The sequence below is a fragment of the Mycetomoellerius zeteki genome, unplaced genomic scaffold (assembly GCF_001594055.1).
Source record: "Mycetomoellerius zeteki isolate Tzet28-1 unplaced genomic scaffold, Tzet1.0 scaffold114, whole genome shotgun sequence".
Classification (NCBI taxonomy): Eukaryota; Metazoa; Arthropoda; class Insecta; order Hymenoptera; family Formicidae; genus Mycetomoellerius; species Mycetomoellerius zeteki.
Window position 1 is genome coordinate 1687540 of NW_017256062.1, and position 25163 is coordinate 1712702.

Sequence of the window (25163 nt, forward strand, 5' to 3'; positions counted from 1 at the left end):
ATCAATTATCTTTACCTTTAATAGACCAAGGATGTTATAAATTGAGCTTTGTATACGATAATTTTTAGTTTTCAGTAATTCAAATATAAAATAAACATTAAAATTTTTTTAGAGTGGAACAAAATTAAATTTTACAATTGCCAGATAATTAAAAGAACATTAAATGCTCTCTCAAATTAGTTACCTATAGTATGATGTAAAATATTTTTTATAGATAATCATGTAATTCAATTAAATCAAAACAAGGAAGAGAGAGAGAGAGAGAGAGAGAGAGAGAGAGAGAAATATGAAAAGTAAAATTAACAAAGATTTAAACTAACGAAACTGGGCTCCGCGCATATTCGCGCCTAGAGCATGAGTCGAGGAACGATTCAATTAGCTATCTTAACGACCTAGTAATGTCAGTATTCTTCGCTCGTTCTCGTATCTAACCTTCCCTACGTAAGTAAAGCTTCGTTGAAATCAAAAGCCTCTTTTTAGCTGCTGGTCCTCCGTTACGCGTAACGTTAATAAAAACTTCACCTTTGTGCAAAACACTAGTCTTACGTTCGATAGCCATCAAGTGAATTGAGTTAAATATCGAACATTTTTTAAAATTTGTCTCCTGCTCGGATTCAATTGATCTCTTTAATCGCTGATGTTCCGTGTAATCGACGAAGTTTTCAGGAGCCCAGCTCGTGATCGGATTGTGGACGAGAAATCAAAATCACGCTCCGATTTCATCGGCCAATTCATTCTTTCTTATTGATTTATTTTTTTGCATTTTCTATCCTACCGTTTTTCGAAACGGACCTTGAAGGTGTTCGTAGGAAGTGCCAGATTGCCAATAGGAACCTTGTAGTTCTCCTTCTCTACCGGTAATATGTTGAAGTTCTTCAGCAGGGTGGCTATCGTCGAGAAACTGATGTATTGAACCATCTTGTAACCCATACAAGATCTTCGGCCGCCCCCGAAAGGCAGAAAGTGTTCTGGTTTCAGCAATTTGCCGTTCTGTATGAATCTCTGAGGCATGAATTCCTCAGGAGAGGTCCATAACTCCTCCGACATATTTAATTCATAATTATTCAGGAAGATAAACGTGTCCTTCTCTATTTTGTAACCTAGAATAAGATCAGGATTTAAATAAAATCAACGAAAAACTGTTACAATTTTGATTATATTAATAAATATATATTGATATTAATATTATTCAAAATCAATAAAATTCTTAAATAACTATTTATGTAAAGATTTTCAACTTCCGCTCACAGTTTCATAAATTTCTATAAATTATAAAAGCAATTACTTTCAAGCCAAAACAATGAGTAATATTTGCAATATTTTTATATATTTCAGCAAAACTATTCTTTTCGTGTAATTCTTGCCTTGCCTTAAAAGTAATTGTTTTTATAATTTACAAAAATATATAACATTGCGAGCGAAAATTACAAATCTCCACATCTTTCCGTTTTTTTCTGTTTACGTGACCATTTTGATCATATATCCATTTCGACAGTGTATTAAAAAGGAGAGAAAATTACTCACCGGCTATAGAGCTATCCTGGTTAGCGACGTGCGGAACAATCGGACTGGCGATCAACCTGATTCCTTCAAGAATGATAGCTTCCGTATACGGCATATTTCCTCTATTCTCTAGCCCGATGAACTTGCTCGTAGTCTCGATCCCATCAATTTCCATCTGCGCTGTTTTCTGTACGTGCGGTCGTGTAACCAGGAATCCTAGAATCTTTACTAGAAAATTGCCGACTGCCGAGTGACCTCCGACGATATCTTCCAGCGCGAACATCGTCATGTTCCACGTCATCTTGGGCTCGGCATCAGTCTTTATGTGATTTATCAAACAGTCCACATAGTCTACTTCAGGTATGACCGACTTCCAACTGGTCACACGATCTTCAATTACGTATTTCTGCACGAATTCTCTGATTTCGTGGGTCCAAGTTGCCATCCTCGTCATGTTACGCTGATGGAGTGGCATTAGAAACGGCATAAAATCCGCGGCGTATCCCTGGTTCACTTCGTAGAAGACCTTGTCGAAATTCTTGATCATATGGTTGAAGAAATCATTACCGTACTCGAACCTCCGCGAGCAAAGATACTTGAAGAAGATGTTCGCGCACGTGTGCAATATCAGCGGCTTGATGTGTATACTGATACCAGAGATGCCGGTCAGGTGGTTAATCAGCCATTCTATCTCGTCGCCGATTATGCCGTTTAACTGGTTGTATCGCGTGGTAAAGGCGCGCGGGAAAGTATGCCCTCGTAGCATCTCTCTTCGCATCTTCTGGAGGTCTGACCAGTTGCAGAATGCCAGAGCTGTAAGAAAGAGGAAGAATGATTTAATCGTTATCCAATTTCAAATGTTCAATTGACGTCGATATTAAGACTTTTATTAAAAATTTATGCATTTTAATTTATTTTGTTGGAAAAATATGTTTAAGAAATATTCGGAATAACCGTCTTTTTCTTTCGCACAGTTCGAATTTACAAATATGGTATATATGCATGTACAATGTACATATATAGTATATATATAATTCACATTGAATTATTTAAGCTTAAAGATCTAGCTTCGACCGTCATACACTTTAATAATTTCTTACTTGTTGTGTCCACATTGAATTCACATTACGATCTTAATAAAATCAATTATTATCGTCATTTTCTTCTTATTTTATTTAAAACAATTTCATAACGTTCTTCTCCAAATGTAACATCGATTAGTTTTACTTTCATAGCGTTGCAATTTATAGTAACTCATAACAGCTGACGTCAGGACGCCGTGATAGTAAAGGTATATATTCCACGAATGTATCGCGGCTCAAATTACTAAATCAAGAAAAGAATAATCAGCACGACTGGCGGCTGCGTTGAACTTGGCCTTGTTACCGTCCCAGTGCGCGTAACAACGCGTTTCGAAACATCATCGTTTTGCAGAAGAAAAATTCGCACACGCTCCCTTTCTACTTCGCGCACCTTCGCATGCATCATGTACGCGGAAATGTAACGCGAACGCAGCTAGACGATACGGCATTAATTCCCCAGCGAACACGGCAGAAAATCGATTCGCCGCTCAGCGCGCTTGATATGGAATCGAAGCGGGAGAAGAGACGGCAGTAGGAAGTGACCCGGTTTCTCGTCATCCATGCAGGGCGCCCGAGAACCTGAAGAGCGGCAGCTCGGACCTCCCGCCCTTGTTTTTTCGTGATAATCCAGCAAACGTTATCAAATCAAGAATAAATGAATTATAAAATAAATTACAATATGGAAAATTTTTTTTAGTGTTCTACATATAACAAGTATATTTCTTGAATACTTTATATATTTCTCCATGATCGGATGATCAAATTAAGAATAAATAAATTACAATATGGAAAATTTTTTTAAGTGTTCTATATATCAAGTATTTTTTGGTATTTTACTAAAATTATATTACAATTAAAAATATATTACAGATTTCTTAATAACAAATGATTAAATGAACGTAGTATTAGATGTCTGACGAAAGCTAAATTAGAATATGTAAACGTTGAGAAAGGTTAGTATAGAAAAACATATCATTAATTTATTGCGCGTAACGAAAAAGTCAAGGGATTAGTAGCTAATAATAATACTCATTCTGCAATAAATAAAGCACTTATAGAGGTGACCGTATTAAGAGCTGCTGGCGCATGTGACGTGAGCGCGAAATTAAAATATTCCGTTGCAATGCGTACGAACGTACGCAGTGGAAAGAGTTAATGCGATCGTCTTGGATCGCGCCAGGATAAGATGGCGCGGCAGCGGCGATTCTGATGGATCAGCCTTGATCCTATTTTCCGGCTGCCGGGTGAGCCAGGAACGCGTGAAAGTGGTACCGTGACCTTTTCCGCCTGCACTTGGTACCGCTTCTTAAGCTGACCGTAACATGAGTTTCGGCGCGGACGAGCATGGAATATGCGTACGCGTAAATCATGCGTCGTGCGTAAAGTATGCGTGAGTATATGCGCGCTCACGTGTCTCGTGCGCGCGCGATGCGCGACAAGGTCATTAGCATGCAATTTTTCAGAAGCTCCATAAGGTGCTAATAAGCTGCGAACTTTCGGCCGACGCTGTATCGATGATTTATAACAATCAGTCGGAATTTCTGATCTCTCCCTACCGAACGTATGATCGGAAAACATGCTCGCAACGTGACCCAAACCGCTGAGAGAGTGATTTGTTATACGTGCGTAATCGATCTCTGTTTCGACAAACGATCTAAGAGTGTTAACTGACCACGGATCATCCTTATTCGATTTATTAATTAGTAATATCGATAGGATAATAAATTGTCCAAAAAATAGCTTTAAATGCATAAGATGTAAATGTATAATATCTTCCCCACAATCTTTTGGCCTTATTGATATTAATTTAGCATATTATAAGTTCAAAAACTAGATCTAATTTTGTGCGAATTGATTTTTAATGGAAAGCAGAAATAATAAAAAATAGGATACTTACAATTCTCCTTGTTGCCACAAAAGAGGAGATGATATCTAATGAAGTTTGGCCTAGAGTCGAAGTGGTGGCCCTTGACGATCAAGACCTCCTTGATGTTCTCCAATCCATTGATGACGACGCAAGGTACAGATCCCATCTTGAGCTTGATTATCTGGCTGTTGTAGGCCTTGACGAGGTCGCCAAAAGCCTTGTAAGGCACATCATAACGTCCCAAAATATGAAGAGAGCCTAAAATTGGCCATGGTTTCGGCCCAGGTGGATCTAGTAAGTCGGATGGCTCTTCGCCGTCATATAATTTCTTCGGCTTTTTCTTCAATCTGATATGGTCCATCACGATCAAGACCAAGGCCACCAGAACGATGGCGAGTAGCAAATACGTCGTAGCGCCAATAAAAATCATCCTTCAGCACGATCACAAATTTCTTCACTAAGGAGAAGCCTCTTCTGCCTCTTCCTCCTTTTTCTTCCTTTACAATTATTTCTTTCTTTTTTTCCTGATCTGAAAAAATTCGTTTCCCGATGCTTCTTAATGGATATATTTTGGTATCAAGATGTCTCGATCGTGCTTGTCTTCTAGAATTTTAGTTTATATCCTTTCTGCAGGATATAGATTCCTTTAGACCGAAGCACGCGTTAGTCTTGATAATCGGGCTGCTTTTGCCAATATCTCCTAATAAGACGATTCTTCGAACTCTTAAGCAATCTTTTGCTCACTTCGCCAGAAATGTCGACCCTTCTGAAACAATAGTCGACCCTTCCAAAACGATCTCGGACGTGATATCTTCACCGCGAATGAGTATCAGCCGATCGGGACGCGAGCTCCTTATGGCCCGTCTGTGAACGGTCCGCCGATCTGACTCGGTCTGTGGGGATAGGATGGTTGTCCGGCTATCTTATATAGCCGGGCGTAATGTAGTCAGCACATTTGCGTCGAGCACTGTGCGCCTCAACCCCATACATATGGATTCATGTTGAGACGAGATGGGCAACAGGAGGAGGAAGGAAGAAGGAGGAGGAGGTGGTGACGATAGAAGTGGAGGAAGACGCGAAAGAGGAGGAGGAGGTGGCGGACACTCTTGTATGGATTATAAGAGCGTACCCCTCTGCATCTGCTTAAACAGAGACGAATTTTAAGAAAACCTGAAGAGACATACTCACTCGCGTATGGGTTGGTAGGATCCGCAGCCTTGCAGAGCAGAGAGAGAAGGGCTGGAAGGAGGCAGATGCGGCAGCGGAGGGATGATCGCGGGAATGTCGGAGAAAGGGGGAAAGGAAAAGGGCCCCGGAGGCGGTGGAGCAAAGAGCAAACCTACGTAGTGGTAGGGACGGGTGCTAGAGGAAAAGGTGGGGAGAAGAATCGCCCGGTAGGGCCCGTGGCCTCCTGGGCCCAGGCTGTGCAAACGAAGGGACGCTTCTTGCCCTTGACTTCTCTCTTTAAGGTGCCATCGGGTTTTCTGGCAGCAAAGTAGTGTGCGAGCATATACTACGCGTACTCGCAGCTGCGCCGGGACCGACTCGATCGCCGGTACCACCCGATGTACTCTCGCGGCCGAGAATGTCAGAGTCGGTGATCGACGGTAATTCGCTTTTGGTACACCACGGGGTACGTGGACGGAGAACGAAGTTACCTTTTTCACGTGGTAACCGGCTGATCGGCATGACCGGCATGACGTTTTCAAATTCTTTAAAGAGCTATGCGAGAACAGAATCATGCAACAATTAAGAAAGTAGATTATGGTTCCCCTATACGCCAAGAAATAGGATGAGAGAAAAGATAGATCCTCGAATTTTCATCATAACGAGATAACAGCTCAGTCATATAAAATAATATAACAAAAGAGCAAATGAGTGTCAAGTGCTGTAGTTAGTGCGCATAAATTAACAACATCGTGTTATTATTAGAACAAATATAAGTAGATTGTTCGAGAATAAATTACAAATAAAATGTCAGAACGTTTCGATTCATTATGCTCGCGTGAGTTCCAGTCATAAGAATCAAAGTTGTTAAATACATAAAAATAGTATGTCATTCACAACGGTTGCAAAGCCGAATGATCTTAATTCGATCCAATATTATATTATCCACAGAAAGTTGAAAACGATAGAGCAGTAATTCGCAAAACTACATCAATTCATAAGACAATATGATAAAAGATTGTCCATCTATTAATTGTTTTTAATGTTAATTTATTCGTTTTTTTGTTTATAAAAAAACGAATAAATTAATATTTAAAACAATCAATCAAATAGTCACGAATTAAAAACGATAATGTTAAATAAAGGTGTCGGGAAACTTAAAGTTAAAAATATTATAAGTCGGTTATATAAATTATTTTCATCATGATCGAATAAATTATTTATCACTATTGGCGAATCCACGGGGAGGGGCCATGAGGGCCACATGGCCCTTCCCTTCGAGTCTCTTTTTTTAAAAATGTTTATAGCAAAACGTTGTATAATATTTTTAATATTTCTCAAATGCTTAATCACAATTTCAATATTCCAAATATCGATATATTTTTTAATAGATTCCTAGATATAAAAAAGATAGATTCCATTATATTACTCTTCTTTTGTATTAATATAATTTTAAATAAAACGTTTTATAAATTATACATTTAAATAATACTTTTTCAATGTCATAATTTAAATAATAATAATTTATAATATCCTATCTTTTTTGTATCCTAAAAAAATTTCACTTGCAGCGCTAATGGCCCCTTCCCTTGACAAATTTCTGAATCCACTAATATTTGTCATTGTCATTCTCTATCACTGTCGATGGAAAACACACTACGCCGTAATTAAAAAATAAACTGAGCAATAGCTCGCATTTAAAAGCTTATACTTCATTATATTCCGTTTTGACATTGTAAGGAAACATATTCTATTATACGCTTTATTATACGTGTAGCGATCATCATTTTTGTGAAACTTTTCCTCCGCGTTACATCGCGGCAGACTTTGTTTACGTCTGGAACGACTTTTTGCATCGCGAAAAATCAATCGGTCGATCTAGAAGCTAAATCCGTCTCAGAAAGATGCTGTATGGCGTTACGTAAGACACCGTGAAACAACTATGCGAATGCATTTTGTTCGACGAGAAGGAAGTGAAATACATGCAATTCTAATGATGTCTTCTTTTCCTTTCATCCATATTAATTTAGTTTACCGTAAACATTGTTTAAAAAAAACAAGCGCGTTTCGTCGGTCTTCGAATTTTCCTTGGAATAATGAAAGAAATATGTCACACATATACATGCGATGTGTACATTTGTGTAATTACAACAGTAAGAAAAATCAAGAATTAAAATTCTTATCCTGAAGATGTTTGAGATTAACATGTCTGCATCTTCCATTCTGTGGATGTAAAAATAGAAACACGACGTTATTCTTACAATAAGAAACATATATGCAACCTGCTCACTATCGATATTGAGAACTTACATGTTCCGTTTTTCTGGCACATAAACGATTTGTAAACTCAAAATGAATTATATAAAAGTCATTTTCTGAGTAAGAATGTATATTAACGATAGCAGAAGAAATGTGAATTAAAAGTAAAGTTTTCCAGCGGAAAAGAAGTAATTTGGATAAAGAAACACGCGCGCGCGATAAAGCAAATACTCTTGATTCTTACAAAAATCTAATTTAATGCTGGCCAATTTAATATTGGAAATTACTCATTTTGAATATTAAAATTTATTCACCATTACTATCTCAGGTTGTGACGTTAGAAGCGAAAAAATACACAATAAAAATTGGAAAATATATATTAATACGGAAATATGTTTCAAACAACACTTACAATCGATAGAACCGACTTGTAGAATTTACTCCTTTTGTTTCATTAAATAAATTATACATGACCAAAAACTGAGCCACAATTATAACTCTGGAAAACTGTTAAATTAATAATAATATTGTATATAAAAGTAAATATGTGATTTAATTTCTTCCCGAAACAAGAGAACAGTTTTCGATATATTTTATAAGACTATTCTATCGGTTGAAAATATTATTTTATTGAAAAATATTTCTATTCAAATATAATTTGTAAGAATTTCTATTATTATTTTCTCATGTCTCTGACGTTACAATCTCAGATAACAGTGATGAGCGAAAAAGAGCCTTAAAAGCAGACCATCATTACTTACCTTGAGTATCAGAAGCACTGAACAGCAATGCTTTTAATACTCAAAATAATTAATATTAAAAAAAAAAGTCAGACATTATCTTCCGGTATGAAATTTCTATAAAGAGAATTCGTTCAAATTAATATGAATAGAGCATGAGAGTTATGGTGGTGCGTATGTGCACCTATCTTCCGCCGGATCGTCCCGCTGCCCCCCCCCCTCCCGGGGACCGAGTGGTATGCCCCCACCGATCAGTGACGTGGTTTTTTTCCCTCTCACTGGCCGCGACAGTAGAGAGATTACTTCATCCGTATCGAGTCGTATTATCGAGAGTCGATTTCTGGGAAGCTAGCGGTACCGGCTTCTCTGCCCGCCGCCGCCGCTGCCAGCTCTCGCCAAATCAACTCTAGAGACGAGGCGCATAACGGGAAAGCCCTCTTCTCCGTTTACGAGTCATGGCCGGAAGCTCGCCGTCGCTGTCATCGTAGTCATCGTCGTCCTCCTTCTTCTCGTCATCGTCGTTGTCGTCGTTGTCGTTTCTACCGTCGTCGGAACGATTTTTCATTTCGCTTTCGTACGCACTCACGTAACGCAGGAATCTGTCTAAAGCACGTCACTTCCCGTAATCTATATACGTAAGAATACGTGATGGAATTCAGGAGGAAGCAGCAATTTAGAAAATTTCGACAATTCAAAAATTTTAAGTTTCTTAGTTTTACGCATTCTCGTTTCAGTATTAATCTTTTTTTTTTTTCGATTTTATAATTCTCGAATATTTCCGCTTATACTTGCAAATAATTAACAATGAAAGGAAAGTGTTTGTTATAAACGTGGCTACAATCGCATGATAAAATAATTATGTTTAAGATGGTTCTTTAGTAAATCGAGTTACCATAGAAATATCTAATTTTAATTACCAGAGAAATGTCTAATTTTTTTATATAATGAAATCGAAGTACCGAAAATGATGTGTTCAAAATTCTACGGCAGATTAAAGATGAAATAAGAAAGAACAATGTTGAAGATGTAACTTTTCACGTATAAACTTATTGTTAGTGACAGATAAGGCTTGGAGATGCTTCTTTGACTACACACAAATTTTACCATAAACTTTTCTCAAAAACGAAATTATGATAGTTTAAAAAATTACAATTTTAATAGTCACAAAAAAGTAATACGTCAATGCCATTCTGGAAATTTACGGATAATCTTTACTGGAATATTTACGTGGATAAACTTGCATATAAATTTAACTTCAAAAACATAATCTTATCTTGTTTTCGTTTGATGAAGATGTAGCTTTTGACTGACTATCGTATGTTTCATACTATTTCATTAACTTTTCGTGATCCTTCTGGGTCAAAATGACCCCCGAACATCATCTTTCACGCTAGATTTCAGAACTTTTCTGGCATCGGAAGGACGGGTACCTGCCATCGACTGGGAGGTTTGTAAGCTTCAACTATCGATAAAGATGCTTAGCTTTCAGTATGCGTTTTTTTTTCGGGTTAAAATATCAGCAAGTGTGACCAATGCATCATTTTTGTTAAAAAATTTATGATTTATATTTTTGCATTGTTGCAAAAATAAGCAAGATGTGGATTGTATTCTTCAAGTAAGTATAAAAGTTTCATTGACGTTTCTATTACTCTCCTATTACATCCGATTTACGCTCCGATTTTTATTTTCAACAGGGATGTATTATAAATACATATTAAGGAAGAACTGTGTGAATACATTTAATTAATACAGTGCAATAAATTGTCTCACTAAGAGCTGAAATAAAAGTGAATCGTAAATGTAATTATTACAGAGAGAGAGAGAAAGAGAGAAAGAGAGAGAGAAGCGAAGCCAAAGAAAGTGAGATAAACAACGCGATGACACACTTTTGTCAAGTATTCAACAGCAATGAAGGACGAACTGAAACAACACCATTACTTATGGCGCGAATTCATATTCCTTACCATGCTTACTTATATATTTGAATAATTAAGAAATGTCAAAGTGACAAATTGTTGAAAAAATCCTCAAGTTTAAATTGAAACAGACCGTCTGGAAGCATTGCTTAAAAATACGGAAAAAAACTATGTCGTTTTTTTTTCGATTCGTCAATTTTCATCACAACGTTCATCTTCATTCGCGGTAAATCTTTGACGATGTCTTCTCCTTGAGACAATACGATGCATGGCCAAGATTCGTATTTGATATTTATTCTCGGCTGATTTTGATGGTCACACCGTCGATCTGGTCGCAGATAGATGCGTCGACGATAAAAAGTGTGGCAGATATATTCCAAAACGACCGGTACGAAGGCGACCAGCACCGAAAATCAAGGTTATCCGGATTAGCAATGAATAAGATTGGTAGCGGAACGCGGTGATGGTCGCCTGCCTTGCAACCCCGCTCGTCCTTTTGCCTGGATTTATAGGATAGTGGAAGATAGAGCTCTCCGAAGACCGCCACCGCAGCGGAGCACCATAGAATCTGGTTGGCGCGCTGAAAAATCCATCCCTTCTATCCCTCGATGTTTTTGCACTTCACACACAGAAAACAGATAAAATACTTTGTCGTTCTCTAATGCGCAAAAGCGCGACATCGATTACGACATGCCTGTAACTTATCTGCGTCCTATTTGAAGACCTCGAGAACTATCGTCACGAAATAAACATGACCTAAAGAAATTTTCGCATTATTCGCAACTGTGCCACGTGTTACTCAAACAAGGTTTTTCTGGATCCAAGTTATTGGATTCTGTTATGGCAGGTCTATCGAATAATTCCTTTCATCAACATAAATAAAACATCTATTTGATCAAAGAGAGTCTTGATAACCTCTTAGGGGCTTAATAACATTTTTTTGTGAATGAATTTTTAGTTCGAACAAACTACGCGCTGATTATAAATATTTGTCGGTTTTGAAATACAGTCCCAGACTGAAGCCGGAGTACATAATGTCATAAATTAAATTGATAAGTAATTTACTATTATTGATGCTTATAAACATCTTTAAAAACTGTAAAGAATTTATTGTGGAAAATATCACCTGAGCCGGAATTTGAACATACATCTCCCTTATTCCGTACAAACGTTTTATCACTTTGACCATCGAAACAATTCCTTTTATACTTGAATTTCAATTTTACTGTCTACGAAAATCTTTATACAAATTTAACATTAGAAAATAGTAATTAACTATTTATTTTGATTATTAAAAATCATTTGGTGCTTTTAATATTCAAAAAAGAGATGCAGTCCAGTTAACACTATAAATGTTTTAAAGCATTTGATTGATCAATTAGAAGAAGAATTGAATCAAAATTATACTAATTGATCAATCAAAGATTGCTTCATAGTATAAAATGAACCACAGCCAAAATAAGTATATAGGTAATAAATGAAAATTGACTGACAAGGAAAGGGACGCAACTGTCCCCCTCCGATTTTAATGAGCTTTTAATATGTTACGTGCCCATACGCACTTTTAAGGGGTGAAACACCCTTTAAAAGAACATCGGTTTTTCTTCTAAAAGGTGTTTCATCCCCTAAAAGTGCGTATGGACATGTATAAAAAAATACGTGTCGCTTATTTTTGTCTGGAGAATAACATATTAAAAGCTCATTAAAATCGGAGGGGGATAGTTGCGTCCCTTTCCTTGTGCGAAATGTCCGACACACATAAGCGAAGAAGGTCGTGTTCGATTAAAGCAGATCTTGGTGCCTAATAATATTTTTGTGTGATTTTTTACAATTTCAAATCGATTATTTGTCAGTCTTGAAACTGACAATCCTAGACTGAAGTTAGAGTACATAATATTGCACATTTAAATTAAGAAGCAATTTAATATTACTCATGCTAATAAGCATCTTTAAAACATTGTACAAATTTTACAAAATAGGTTATGTAATATTTAAAAAAGAATTGCAAAAGAATTACAAAATTCCTACGTAATTACTATCTTTCAACATTAAATTGATCAGTATTGGATTTCTATAAAGCAAATTCACATTATTTGATAGTTCCTCCATAAGAGATGAGAAAATAATATATATTCTATCAGCGTCGACCAGCAGTCATGTCCAGTTAGCTTGCTGGGTCAATAAATTCGTCCGGGAAGCTCGTCCAAACGTAGGTACATAGGTATATAATGGATGGATGGGAAGCGTGCTGGAAGGAGACATGCAAATTAACAGAATCGACGCTGAGTCGGCCGAATCGCATTTAGACAGACAGCAGGATTCCAATGCGGCTCGACGAGTTGCGTAAGAAATTATTGAAAATGTAACGGGCGTACTTCCCTGCAGCCCCGTCACCGCCGACGCGCGACGCGACGCGCGACGGTAGATCGGGAGCATGCACATGCGAGATATCCCCCTGCGAGGCGCGTCCGCGCTGACACGCTCGATCTGCATGTAGCGGTCGTGCATTGAGCTCTAACGGTCAAGAGAGGCGCTCTTTTACATAAGCACGGATAAGCACGGTGCATAACGTAACGCGACCAGGGGCGAACGGGAACAGATATCCCGGTCGATGGATATGGCAATTGCAAAATTCGCGACGAATACATTTATGTAGAAACCAGAGCCTCTCGATCGCGCGACTTCGCGCGCTCCATGCTCTCGGTTCGACGATTCACGCCTTCTGCGCCGCGAATCGTTACAAGAAGCGGTAGACATGCTGATGCCGATCGAAGGTAAAAGTTTTTTTATGTCTCGATCTAGACACGGACAGTCCAAAGTTTCTCTTTACATCGATACTTTTTTCATTATAGTGAAATTCTTTCATCATTTCCGTTATATTGAGTTAAGGCATTTTTGAAGACGAACGGAATTTCGACGATCCGCGCAATTCGATCGGCTGCTATATTGGCATCTAATTTCAATCCCGAAAAAACTGACACCTCTACTTTTTGATGAAAAATTTGACACTTTGATTTTTTGCTACTTCGCTTTTTTGTCGAAAATGTCGAAATGCCACATCTTTTTTTCTTTCACTAATTGTAAAGTGATATCGCTAAGAATTTAATTTCGCAACGATATCAAAATTTATTTCATGAATACTAGCGTCGAAAGTATAATCGAAACGTGGAGTAATAGATAATGTTAAGATTGTATTCTAAGCTGTCCATTTTTTAATGTCATACTTTAGTAATTAACTTTAATGTAAAAATATCAGGAATAACGTAAGGATTTATTCGCGCTAAAAAGTACCTAGGTCATTACCGAAGCGTCTCGTTCGTCGATCGCGAACGCGGAATCGTTACGTCAAAACTCTCTCGTAACCGAATAGATGAATAGGTATTTGGTTCTAGATCGAGTCAGCGCGAATATTAACACTCACGCTGTAACGGAGCTTCGCGAATGGGAGTAAGAAAAAGTGATAACAACAAAGTAGTCCATTTCAACGCAACTTGCCGCTTGCAACTTTTCGAATTGTCCTCTTTACAGCCACTGTATGAAACACATTTTCATTTATGTACATATTTTTAAACATATTAGGGATTATATATTCGACAACAGATGGGAGAAAATTTAAGGAACGATTTTAGATGATAAAAAATATTCTATTAATAAATATATTGTATATTTAATTATGATAAAATATGATGACGAAAATTAAGAAGAATAAAATTGCGATTATAAATTAATTTTTTTTAATTATAAATGTTTAAATACTTACGTAAAAAGAACTTAAAACACATGTGAATATTTAAATATTTATAATTAAAAAACGAAGTTTCCATCAAAATTTTATTATTCTTTGTCCATTATGACTTTGTAATTCTGAATGCTAAAATATTTACATAAAAAGTGCCTAAAGTACATGAATATTTAAACATTTACAATTAAAAGAAATATCAACCGTAATTTTATTATTCTTAATTTCTGTTTTATTTTTTATCATGTAGAATCACTCCTTAAACTTTCTCCCAACTGTTTCCCCGTACATATATAAAAATACACACATAAATGAAAATTTGTTTCATGCAATGAAGATAATTCTAGAAGTTGCAAGCGGCGAGTCGCAATGAAATGGACTACTTCTTTGTCGTTGTTACTTTTTCTCGCTCCCATTCGCGAAACTCCGTTTCGCTTGATCTATTATACATATATAAATGTAATCGTTTAGTGTCAATCTCTATTCTTTCCAGAACAATCATTTTTTAAAGACTGATGAGAAGCCCGATTTTTCGCGAATGAAAAGACGAAGAGCATTTTACGCGCTTGGCACCTGTATTACGCCCCACATGAGATAGTGTCCGCGATTCCTCACCGACCTCCTCGATTACGACACTCTTCCGTGTCGATTTATCTCGAACCGGCCGTCCGGTCGACCAGCCGCATCTTGCGACGCGAGCATTGCGGCGAAACCGGTTTTCGGGTGCTCTCTCACGTTTGAATGTCGCACCATTTAATTTCACCCGCGGACGAACTTTCGCGACGAGCATCCAATTATCGCGGCCAAGCGGCCATCCGATAAAAGGGAAATTAATGCCCAACCAGCCAGTGCAATTCAATGTCCACTTTTGTCGCCTACCAATCATGCTTCTACATAGGTCCAAAGGAACAGAACACTATTATTTGTAAGCGTCAACACAAAATAATTGTTAATTAGATTAAACTATTACCTCTAGCTTCTTTAATTTAATGTACTTTTCGCAAATTATGATTTGTTGATTGAATAAAAATTTACTTCAACGAGCTCAATTTCAATAAAGCTCAACTTCAATAAAAGCTCAATTTCAACTCGTGAAGGATTATTAAAACCTGTTATTATCGCACAAGACAATATTTATCAAACACATTAAATTAGGCTTACCTGCAGATTTGATTTGAATTTATTTTGAAGCGCAGACAAGTTCTCTCATTCAAAAACCTGCAACAATTTGTAGCAGCATTCGAGACACGTTCTCGTCTATCGAGCAATCCGAGGTCACGATCATGTACTTAGAGTTCTAAGCTAGGCGAACTGGTCTTGCGAATTCTTCTAGGCGGCGATCTTCAACAAAAACAGCTCATGTTCAGGTTAGACGAGTCGCGGTATCGAATAGAACGCGTTTCAATGGCAACTCATGTTGCTACTAGGAATCTGCCCGAGCGAAATGCTCGGTCGTGAGACACAGTAAAAATAAAAGTGAAAATAAAATTACATTTAAAATAACGCTTTTTAAAAAAATACAAAAATTTTAAACGATTCGATATTTGTATAATCTGTTTGTAACATTACAATTAAAAGTAAACATTTATTTTTATAGATTATAATTTAGAATCTATAAGAGTAAATTGTGTTGTTACGGTAGGCTAGCTCTCTTCGTCTTTCGGCGTATTTTTTAATTGAACGAATGCATTTCAATATGAGAATCTCGGAATTCTCGTCTCAATAATTTTCGTCTCGTTTAAAATAACATTTCCGAGATTATCATCTATCATTTGTTTTTTTCGCGTCTCGTCTCTTAAAAAAAAAAACGAAAGAAAAAAAAATATAAAAATTTTTAGTATTAAACTTTTAAAATTAATTTATTGAAATAATATTACTAATTTTTAGAAATTTTACTAAGTTAGTTCTTTCTAAATTTTAAGAAAAATAATTAAAAAGCAAAACGCAAAGTGCAATTATATACTATTATTAATAATTTATTTATATATTAGAGTAAGGTCGCCGATACCGGTATACGCCGGTTTATGCTGATTTACTCTACTCCCGATTTTATGTTTAAAACTGTACTAAAAAAAAAATAAAAGAAGAAAATTATAAATAAAACAGATTTAGGAAGCATATAAAACGATCTAATATCACCAATAATTGGGGAGACCGGGAATAGTTGATACAGTTTTTTATAAGGAATTTTTTGCACGTAATAAATAGAATCTAAACCGTAAGGTCATTTTGCAATAGCCACATGCTTACACTACATAAAAATTATTTTTATAATTTAATAATATGATTGACTTTCTAGTATTAATAAAAAATATAAGATCATGCACCTTGTAACAACTAACCCCATATGCGAGGTTGGATGTTACAGTTACTGGAGTTACATATCCAGATTTCAAAATATTACACATTTAATTAAATGAAATAAAAATAAATATATGTATATACTTCATTAATAACTTTAAAACGATATTTATGTATAGATATGTAACATTAATAACGTTTATGATACACCTAAACTGTTTTCTCTTTTTCTTACATACATCACAGAAATAAAAATGTAAATTTATGTAAGATTACCATTTGATTGCTACTATTACGCTTACAATAGGTTACGTTGAGGTTAAATGTGACGACGGAGAAGCCAACATCTGTAACGACACACCTCATCACAACTAGTCCCGGGGTGTCATATTTACGTATTTCAATTATTACTTATGCAAAAAATATGTTAAGACGTTAATATAATTGTAAGATGTTTATAAAATAAGAATTCTATAGAAATAGTTGAAATTATGATATGGTGAACAGATTGATAAATATAACATTTAATATATCACTGATTTATTTTATTTTTGGCTATGAAAAACCGACAATATTTTCTATTTCTGAAAATATGCTATTCAGTCTGAAATAACTTATTGCAACATGACCGCAATGTTTTTACGGAAATACTGTATATTTTTTATGTAATATTATTATTTGTTGTTTTGCAGTAATTTTAAGTATAACAACATGCCCTATGTATCAACTACCCCCGTCTCCCCTACTCACTATTATTTAAAATATATTTATAATTTGCAAAAGATCGTAAGTTTTATTTTTGCGTTTGTAGAATTTGTTTCGACTGATTTTATATATGTAGAAACAAGCCACAAATATATACATTATGAGTTTTTATTTTTTCATTTAAACAGATCATAGTTTTATCGCAGTATTAATGAAGTCTAGTTTCCGAGAAATAAGGGGGTGCCTCCTTAGAAGACCGATGTCATCATCAATAGCTTTCCTCTAAGTATTAGACTAAATTTAATTAGGATTAGTCTAGAATTATCTGTCAAAGGAACAGATAAACTGTTTAAAAATAGAACTAACTAGGCTAATATCTACTGTAGAACATGAACAAAAGTTAACATTGTTGAACAATTTTTATAATTATTCTACGAGGTTAAACATATAGAATGTCCCAAAATTTGCGATTCAAAATACTATAGCAACAAAAATTGAGTAAGAAAATTATTAAAAAATTTTATTTTAAGCATTCCAATAGCACAGGGACGCCTTGTGGACGTCGTGTGGACGTCACGTCAGCTAAACGAGAGTGCCACCCGATTGGACACGGTTCGATTGGACACGAACCACTCATAGCACTTGAGACTAGAAAGCCCCTAGGCCTGTCCACTGATTGGTGATGTCCAATTGAGATGTGGTCAAGCGGGATCCTCTCGCTAAATAGAACATCCTTAGAACATCCGATTATAGTTCAGGGACGTCCTGAGAATGTTCTATAAATTATCAAATGAGCGCCTCATTATGTCCTACATACATTCACTGGACATACTACATACGTTCAAATCTGAAGTCCTAAAAATGTTCATCCATAACCTTTGGGACAATTCTATTACTTCCCATATAGTACAGACCTCCAACAGATATTCTAAAAATATCCTAAGGACAATTGCAGAATATCTTTCAGATAAAGTGTACTGAATTTACAAGATCGAAATATTTTACAAAATATTATTACAATCATTAATTTTGTACATAAAGATTAATTACAAGAAAATTAATAAAAATATCTTTAATTATTCAAGTAAAAAAATTTATTAAAGCGAAAAGAGCCAGCCTACTGCAATGTGAGAACAACGAAAAGAAAGATCTACTATTTCAGTTGGAAACTTATTCCAGTCTCCAACAAAATTGTTCTTTTATATACATCAATGTCCAATGCAAACGTCTAACGCGATCGTCCTGAAGGACGTATGCATAGAATCTCGTAGACGCTCGAGGATCTCCTTCAAGGTGACGGTGATTCGGTCAAAACCTACGACAAGCAAGTTTACAAAATTTGCATCCGGTCGAGATTAACAAGAGGAGTTTGTGTGCAATTAATTAATATGATATTATCATTGTAATCGTAGTGTCATTTCCATAAACCGTTGTTGAACAAAATTCATAAAAGATTAGAATAACAAAAAATAAGGAGATGAGAAAAGAAAGAAAGAAGCGCAGAGATACGATATATTTGATATAGATGTATTTGTTGCTCTGTGCCTGGCGATTTTGATGCAGCGACGTCGATTTGGATTTCAAATCATGGCCCGGGTGCATCTGTCTAACTTTCATGGGTTCAGCATCCGATTTTGCGTATCACGGGGAGCACTGCATCGAGAAAAAAAGAAACATCGGTATAATTCCACCATCTCGTCGTGATGGCACGATAATGTCTGCGATCTTCCACCGAAAATCCAAGTAAGATCGTTGTCAAGCGATAGTTTGTCTCAAAGATTCTCTTTTAGGATTTTGCATATATACTAAAGTTGAAAAAAACTTTCCAGTGGAAAGGATATCCACAAAATTAAACTGTATTCTAATGTAATTCAGATTGCAAAATATTTCTAAAACAAAGAGCTGTTGTATATAAAATATAAAGATTCTTTAAAAGCATATAAATTACAAAAACAAAAAGACGATATTGTTCAATGTGGATACAAGGAATTATTTAAATCGTAAAGAAGGTCCAAATACGATCGGGACTACACGAAATGTTTAAAGAACGATTATGCTAAAGTACCTAAAAATTTAGCCAAATATAAATCTGAAATTAATGTTAATTAAATAAGAGAGTTCTTATAAAAATAATATTGTTATTTAATACGTGTCGGTAAGGTGGAGTTTATTTCGAGAACGACAGAAAACTTCGAAATTGAAAAATCTTAAGAAAAATTTTTTGTCGTCCTCGACATAAACTTCACCTCACAGACACATATTAATATGTATACTTTAATCCAGGAAAAGGATTTTCGAATCTGTAAAAGAGGAAAAAAGTAATTGTTATACAAAAATTATGATTAGTCGGTAATACAAACAGCTTTAGGATCCCCTTAACTATTTGATGTGTTGAAGGATTTTAAATGCTTTCAAGAAAACTATAGAAATGGAAATGGAATTGAAAGATGTACCATTTAAATATGAAACTTCCTTATTAAAAGATGACTTCCGATTTTGATATTCCATCCACTTCCAAAGTTTCAAATGAGATAAAATCAAAGGCGGAGCTTCAAGTACTATATAATTTTAATGATAATGATCAAGAACTTAACGTTCTTTCTATAAAAAACGTATTTTTGAGGTATACACTACTTCCATAATCAATACACTACTTCCATCATCAGCTCCAAGCTAAAGAGACTTTTCCCTTTTGTGACACAAACTTTCCTTTAAATTTTTATTAACTTAACTTTTAATTCAATTAATTTCATTATGAATTAACTTGTATTTTAATTAAGATAAATTTTCAAGGCTGTTAACTTTAACTTAACTTAGTTAAAAAAAATAGTTAACTTACCCAACCCTGTAATAATCTAATAAAATTCTTTTCAGATTTGTGTTTAGTTAAAGTTGTAGATACTTCTGCAAAATCGTTCTTTCCTTGCAGTATTTGCTGGTATATTGACGAACACACCAGAGATTCAACCAATTATTAGGATACGCGGACGATGTCTGCCTTGAATAGATATTAACCGAAGGACGTTTTAAGCTGACGTGAGTGTTTGATATATCGGAAATACGCAACCGGTGGCAGGCCGAAATGTATAAGACATTACATGCTCGCGTCCAGGACATCGAAATACGCAGAACCGCCCACCTCTATCACTGCACTATCAAAATGCACATAAATCCACAAGTCCTGATGCGCGGGAGACTGAATCTAAATTATAGGATCACTACCCGGGACCCGAATTGGACGGATACAGAGCAGAGCTGTGTATCGAGATTCGAATGCGGCCCGAATTTTTAACGACGCAACTGATCTGACCCCGCTGCGACCTGATAAAGAAAAGGAGATCAGCCACGCGCCGAACGAAGATGTCTATGGATTGAAAATCCTGATTCTACGTCAGTGTCTCATTTATACATTTATAATGTTAATTCCGAGAGAAACTATACTTAGGAAAAACAAATTCCAAAAGAAACAATACAGAAAACATGATTCTGATAAAATATCTAAAAATTTAGTTAATTACAAATCTGAAAATAATTTTATTTGATTAAATCAAAATATTTATGCAGAGAAACTCTCAAGTATAATGAGTAAAAAATTTTGATATACTAACAATTAGGTGAAGCTCCGTACATAATTATTTTCATGGTCTAAACAATGTTATTTTTAGAACTATACGCCTCTAGCTAAGTTTTAAAATATTTCATCAAAATTGTTTTTTCTTTATCATAATAATTACCAGACGTATTTTTTTTATTATCAAATATAATAATAATAATCAACCGTTTGGCAATAATTATTAAATTTTTAGAAAAATGAATTAAACGTTTAATTGGTTCAACTAAGTGCTAATGTTTTGATCATATTAACTAAACATTTGATGAAATTATATTACCAAAGCATTTAGTAACAATCAGCTAGATTTAATTATCATTACCAAATTTTTTGTTAGTGCAACAATATGAAATGATTGCGAGGATTAATGAAGAAGGAATCAATCGTCAATATTAACTTTACACAGTAATGATCAAATTTTCAAAATTAAGTAAAATTGACGGAGAAAGTATTCTTAAAATATTATTTTACAATAATTTTAAAATGTAACACAATATCGAATCAAAATGTTAATTCGATCGATTAAACACGTTTTGTACAACATCGAAAAATATCAGCCAAAAAGCCAATATCAGCCAAAAAATTTTAGTCATAAATACAACCTGAAATCAATTGATGATTAGTAAAGTTATTTCCTCATTAAATTTCCAAATCAGTACCTACTACTAAACGGAATTTTATGTAAAAATCAAAACAAACAAAAAAATGTTTAATCATTAATTGATTTAAATAACTTTTATATCAATAAGAGGATTGTGCTCTAATTTTACACAAATACTCAGATGTAATAATAGAACAATCTATGAAATTTTCATATTTTTAATGATGCTTTGAGATGTGACATACATCCTTAAATCATAAGAATATTGAATAATCAATTCAGGATTATTGGCTTACACCACAAGGTTTATCTCAAAAGACGAAAAAATGTTCGTTTAACATGCGAGCTTATAGAACCTGTACTTCGGTTGCAGGAATTATTACCGTGCCTATCGGCGTGTTTTCCGAGATGAATTTCTCGGAGGATGTTTACGCGAAAGGTAGCAAGGATACTTTTGCACGAAGGCTAACCCGGCCTTATCCGCCTTATGTTGTAGTTGTTGGCTGATCGCAGGGCCGAGAATTGTACGAAGAAGGACGGAGAATCGCATTAAGGAATGGAGGTTCTATTTTCCCCGGCGTCAGTCAGCGGAATCCTGACGGAGACGTGTATTTAGTACGAGAGTCGTGCTTCTATCTAGCCAGTGGCAACATTAGTCAGGAATCCAGTCTTTGAGCACGGCTACTAGACGCGATTTATATTCCTACGATAGTGCATCAACTTGTGGATTAACTTCTATGAAAGCGTTAACTGATGAACACCACGAGAAGTGATTCTCGATGATATATATAAATAACATCCCTTCTCACATGACGGCAACAACACAAATGAATACAAAAAAGGTTTATAACAGTTCAATTTGCCTTTAATTGAGAATTAAATATTCTTTTTCCTCTTTTAAAAATTTGATGAAAAAATAAAGACAATATCAAGCAACATGTGACATAACTTTAACTATAAATACAAAATACTCTCAATTTATTGTACTTTCTTAAAAAGATGGTAATAAAAATCAAGAGAGGACTAACAAAATATTACAATTATTCGCATATTTAAGATTCATACTAACATCAGATTATATTAGTATTCTTATGAATGTTCATTAGTATCAAAAATTAATTTCATAAAAATATTAAAATGTTAAAAGATTATTATAAAAATAAATATGTATTTCTTAATAAAATAATAATTGTTTTGAAACAATAAGGATTTTATTCAAAATTGTTCTTAATTTATTTTTTATTAAATGTAGAATGTTTACATCAATTCATAGGGGTGGTTTATACTTATACCAAGGATGTAGAAGTTAAAAACAATCAATTTAGTATCCATTGAAATAGCTTTCTCGTCGTAGCGATATCAACGATCCGACAAAATACGGTTCCGTCAACGTTAATTATTGAGATAGCGTAATCAAGGCACAAACACGCGTCATACGGTTCGGGAATAGTCTGTGACCGAGTTTCGACAGGTAAATAAGTACACGTATCACGAGAGAGCAAGTGACGTACGGAACGGCGGTTTCGTTTCCTACACTTGCACGAAACGCCGATTGCATCAGAGAATTGTATAAGGAAGAGAGAGATTCTTTCCTTCATGAAGCACCGATGAATCACTGCCGGATTCTCTCGTCGACCAAGTGTAACTGGAATGTTCGGAACACCAATGGACCGTGGCAATTCACATGTTGAGTGTCTTGTTATGCATGGAAAGTTCTCGAACTGATCAGAAATTATCATTTTAAGATGTAATAACATAACTAGAGTCTGACCGAAACTTTTGCCGAAATTGAACCGAAACACTCGGCTACATGTCAATTTCAACCGAAACAGAAACCAAAATTAAAAAATAGGAATCCTATAAAGGCCATGTGTATAGACATGCCCATATATCATATACTTTTTCTAGAAAAGGCCGAAATCGAGAACCAAAATTTCGGTTATGTCAATTTTAGCCAAAGAATATAAGTACTTTTTCTTCATAAACATAATTTAATTATTTAAACAATAATTACATATATTAAAATTTCAGTTTCGATAAAAGTTTCGGTCGGACTCTAGTTATAACTATGATTTTCCAAACTGCAGATGTAATTTATATGATCGGAATCGACAAATTTTATTAAAATAATTACCAATTGCATAACTGCGTTATGATTACATTCCTCTACCAATTCTCTGTGTGATACTTAATTGAATCTCAGAAATGAGAATAGAAATTGGTAGAGAAACATAATGATAACGGAATTGTGCAGTTGATAATTCTTTTAATTAAATTGTAAAATATCGACAATTTTTTATAAATTACAAAAAGTGATCAAATTCACTAGGTCGATACAGCACAGACCTCCAAAGGACGTCGTATATAAAGAGGAAAAATACAGAGGACGTCCTCTGAATATTCTAGGGACATTCCGCAAAGGTCTCTGCTATGTAGATATGTAATTGACAAATAAAATTATAAGTATTCTAGTAAATTTGCTCATTTTTGTAATTTTCACCAAGTTGTGTGATACAAAATCAAGCCTCTGACTTCTTCTTTGATAATATGGCATTTGCGAGTTTCTAACTATTTCATAATATAACGATACCTGCTGTATAGACAACTCTAAATTTTAAACAGCCAGCCAAGGACGCGATCTCTGGTATTTTTTTTTAACATCGATGTCGAAATCTCGCACATTATCATCTTTCCTGTTTTCGACATTTATTATTTGTCGCCTACATCAAAGCCATTGGTCCCGAAGACTCTTCCGGGGTAATAGCCGCTACGGTGAATGTATATGTATATATATATATATATATATACAAGAACGCTATAGCCTTGACATTCGTTGGCATCCAAACGGAAATCTCTTTGAGTTTATCGATGCTTACAGATTAATACGTATTTACCGTAACTACATGTCCAGCAAAATCAAGTACTTTAAGAGCTTAAGATAAATATATTCCGAATAGTTTCTTAATAATGTTTCCTTTATTCGCATAAGCGAAATGTGTTGTCTCCGACGATGCAAAAGTAATTGTGATGTAATAAGTGCTCGCAATTGTAACGAACGCTGCCATGAATTAATTTAATCTTAAGAAAAAAGTCAGACCATTATACAAATTAATTGCAGCACATTTAACAGATACACTGATTGTGAGAAAAAAATTGTTTATACAGGGTGGCCCATGTAAAGTGTTACAAACTATTATCTCTGAAAGTATGTGTCAAATGACTAATATGTTCAGACAAAAGTTTTATGACTTTGAGGAGAGCATAAGATGGTACCATTTGTTTGACCTTGAGTAGCGTTGTCAAAGTGAGAGCAAGGCCACTTTGAATTTTCTAAATGGAACCCCCCCCATTTTTTATTACATATTCTTGTAGTTCACCTTGAGAGCTTTCCAAAACACTATAATTAAGTTCATTTTCATTAAGTACTTTTCGAGTTATAAGGTTTGAAAATTATAATATTGCTGGCATTAGCATTACACAAGGTGTATGATCGACGGCTAAAACCTCTTGAATGTTGTTCAGGATCATGTCCTGGATAACATTTGTCAAGATCAAGGCCATTGGAGATTGTATCTCTTATTTTCATTTTTACGTAAAAATGAATTTTTAGTGCAAAAATGAAAATAAGAGGAATAATCTCCAATGGCCTTGATCTTGACAAATGTTATCGAGG

General features: G+C 35.1%; 1 protein-coding gene across 1 annotated transcript; it reads right to left on the minus strand.

Moving 5' to 3' along the window:
* Positions 1 to 308: 308 nt before the first annotated feature.
* Positions 309 to 5334, minus strand: LOC108729013 (cytochrome P450 307a1). Its single transcript, XM_018457918.1, has 3 exons — positions 4483 to 5334; positions 1525 to 2316; positions 309 to 1100 (listed from the first exon to the last, which is right to left on the minus strand). The coding sequence occupies exons 1-3, from the start codon at positions 4880 to 4882 to the stop codon at positions 772 to 774; spliced, it is 1521 nt and encodes a 506-aa protein (XP_018313420.1). The 5' UTR covers positions 4883 to 5334; the 3' UTR covers positions 309 to 771.
* Between the last annotated feature and the right edge of the window lie 19829 nt (positions 5335 to 25163).

Excerpts from the sequence above, each read along its gene's own strand:
- LOC108729013 (XM_018457918.1), bottom strand. The coding sequence starts at position 4,882 with ATGATTTTTATTGGCGCTACGACGTATTTGCTACTCGCCATCGTTCTG. Across the intron at positions 2,317-4,482 it reads TTGTGGCAACAAGGAGAATT|CTCTGGCATTCTGCAACTGG; the intron begins GTAAGTATCCTA and ends TCTTTCTTACAG. Across the intron at positions 1,101-1,524 it reads CCAGGATAGCTCTATAGCCG|GTTACAAAATAGAGAAGGAC; the intron begins GTGAGTAATTTT and ends ATCTTATTCTAG.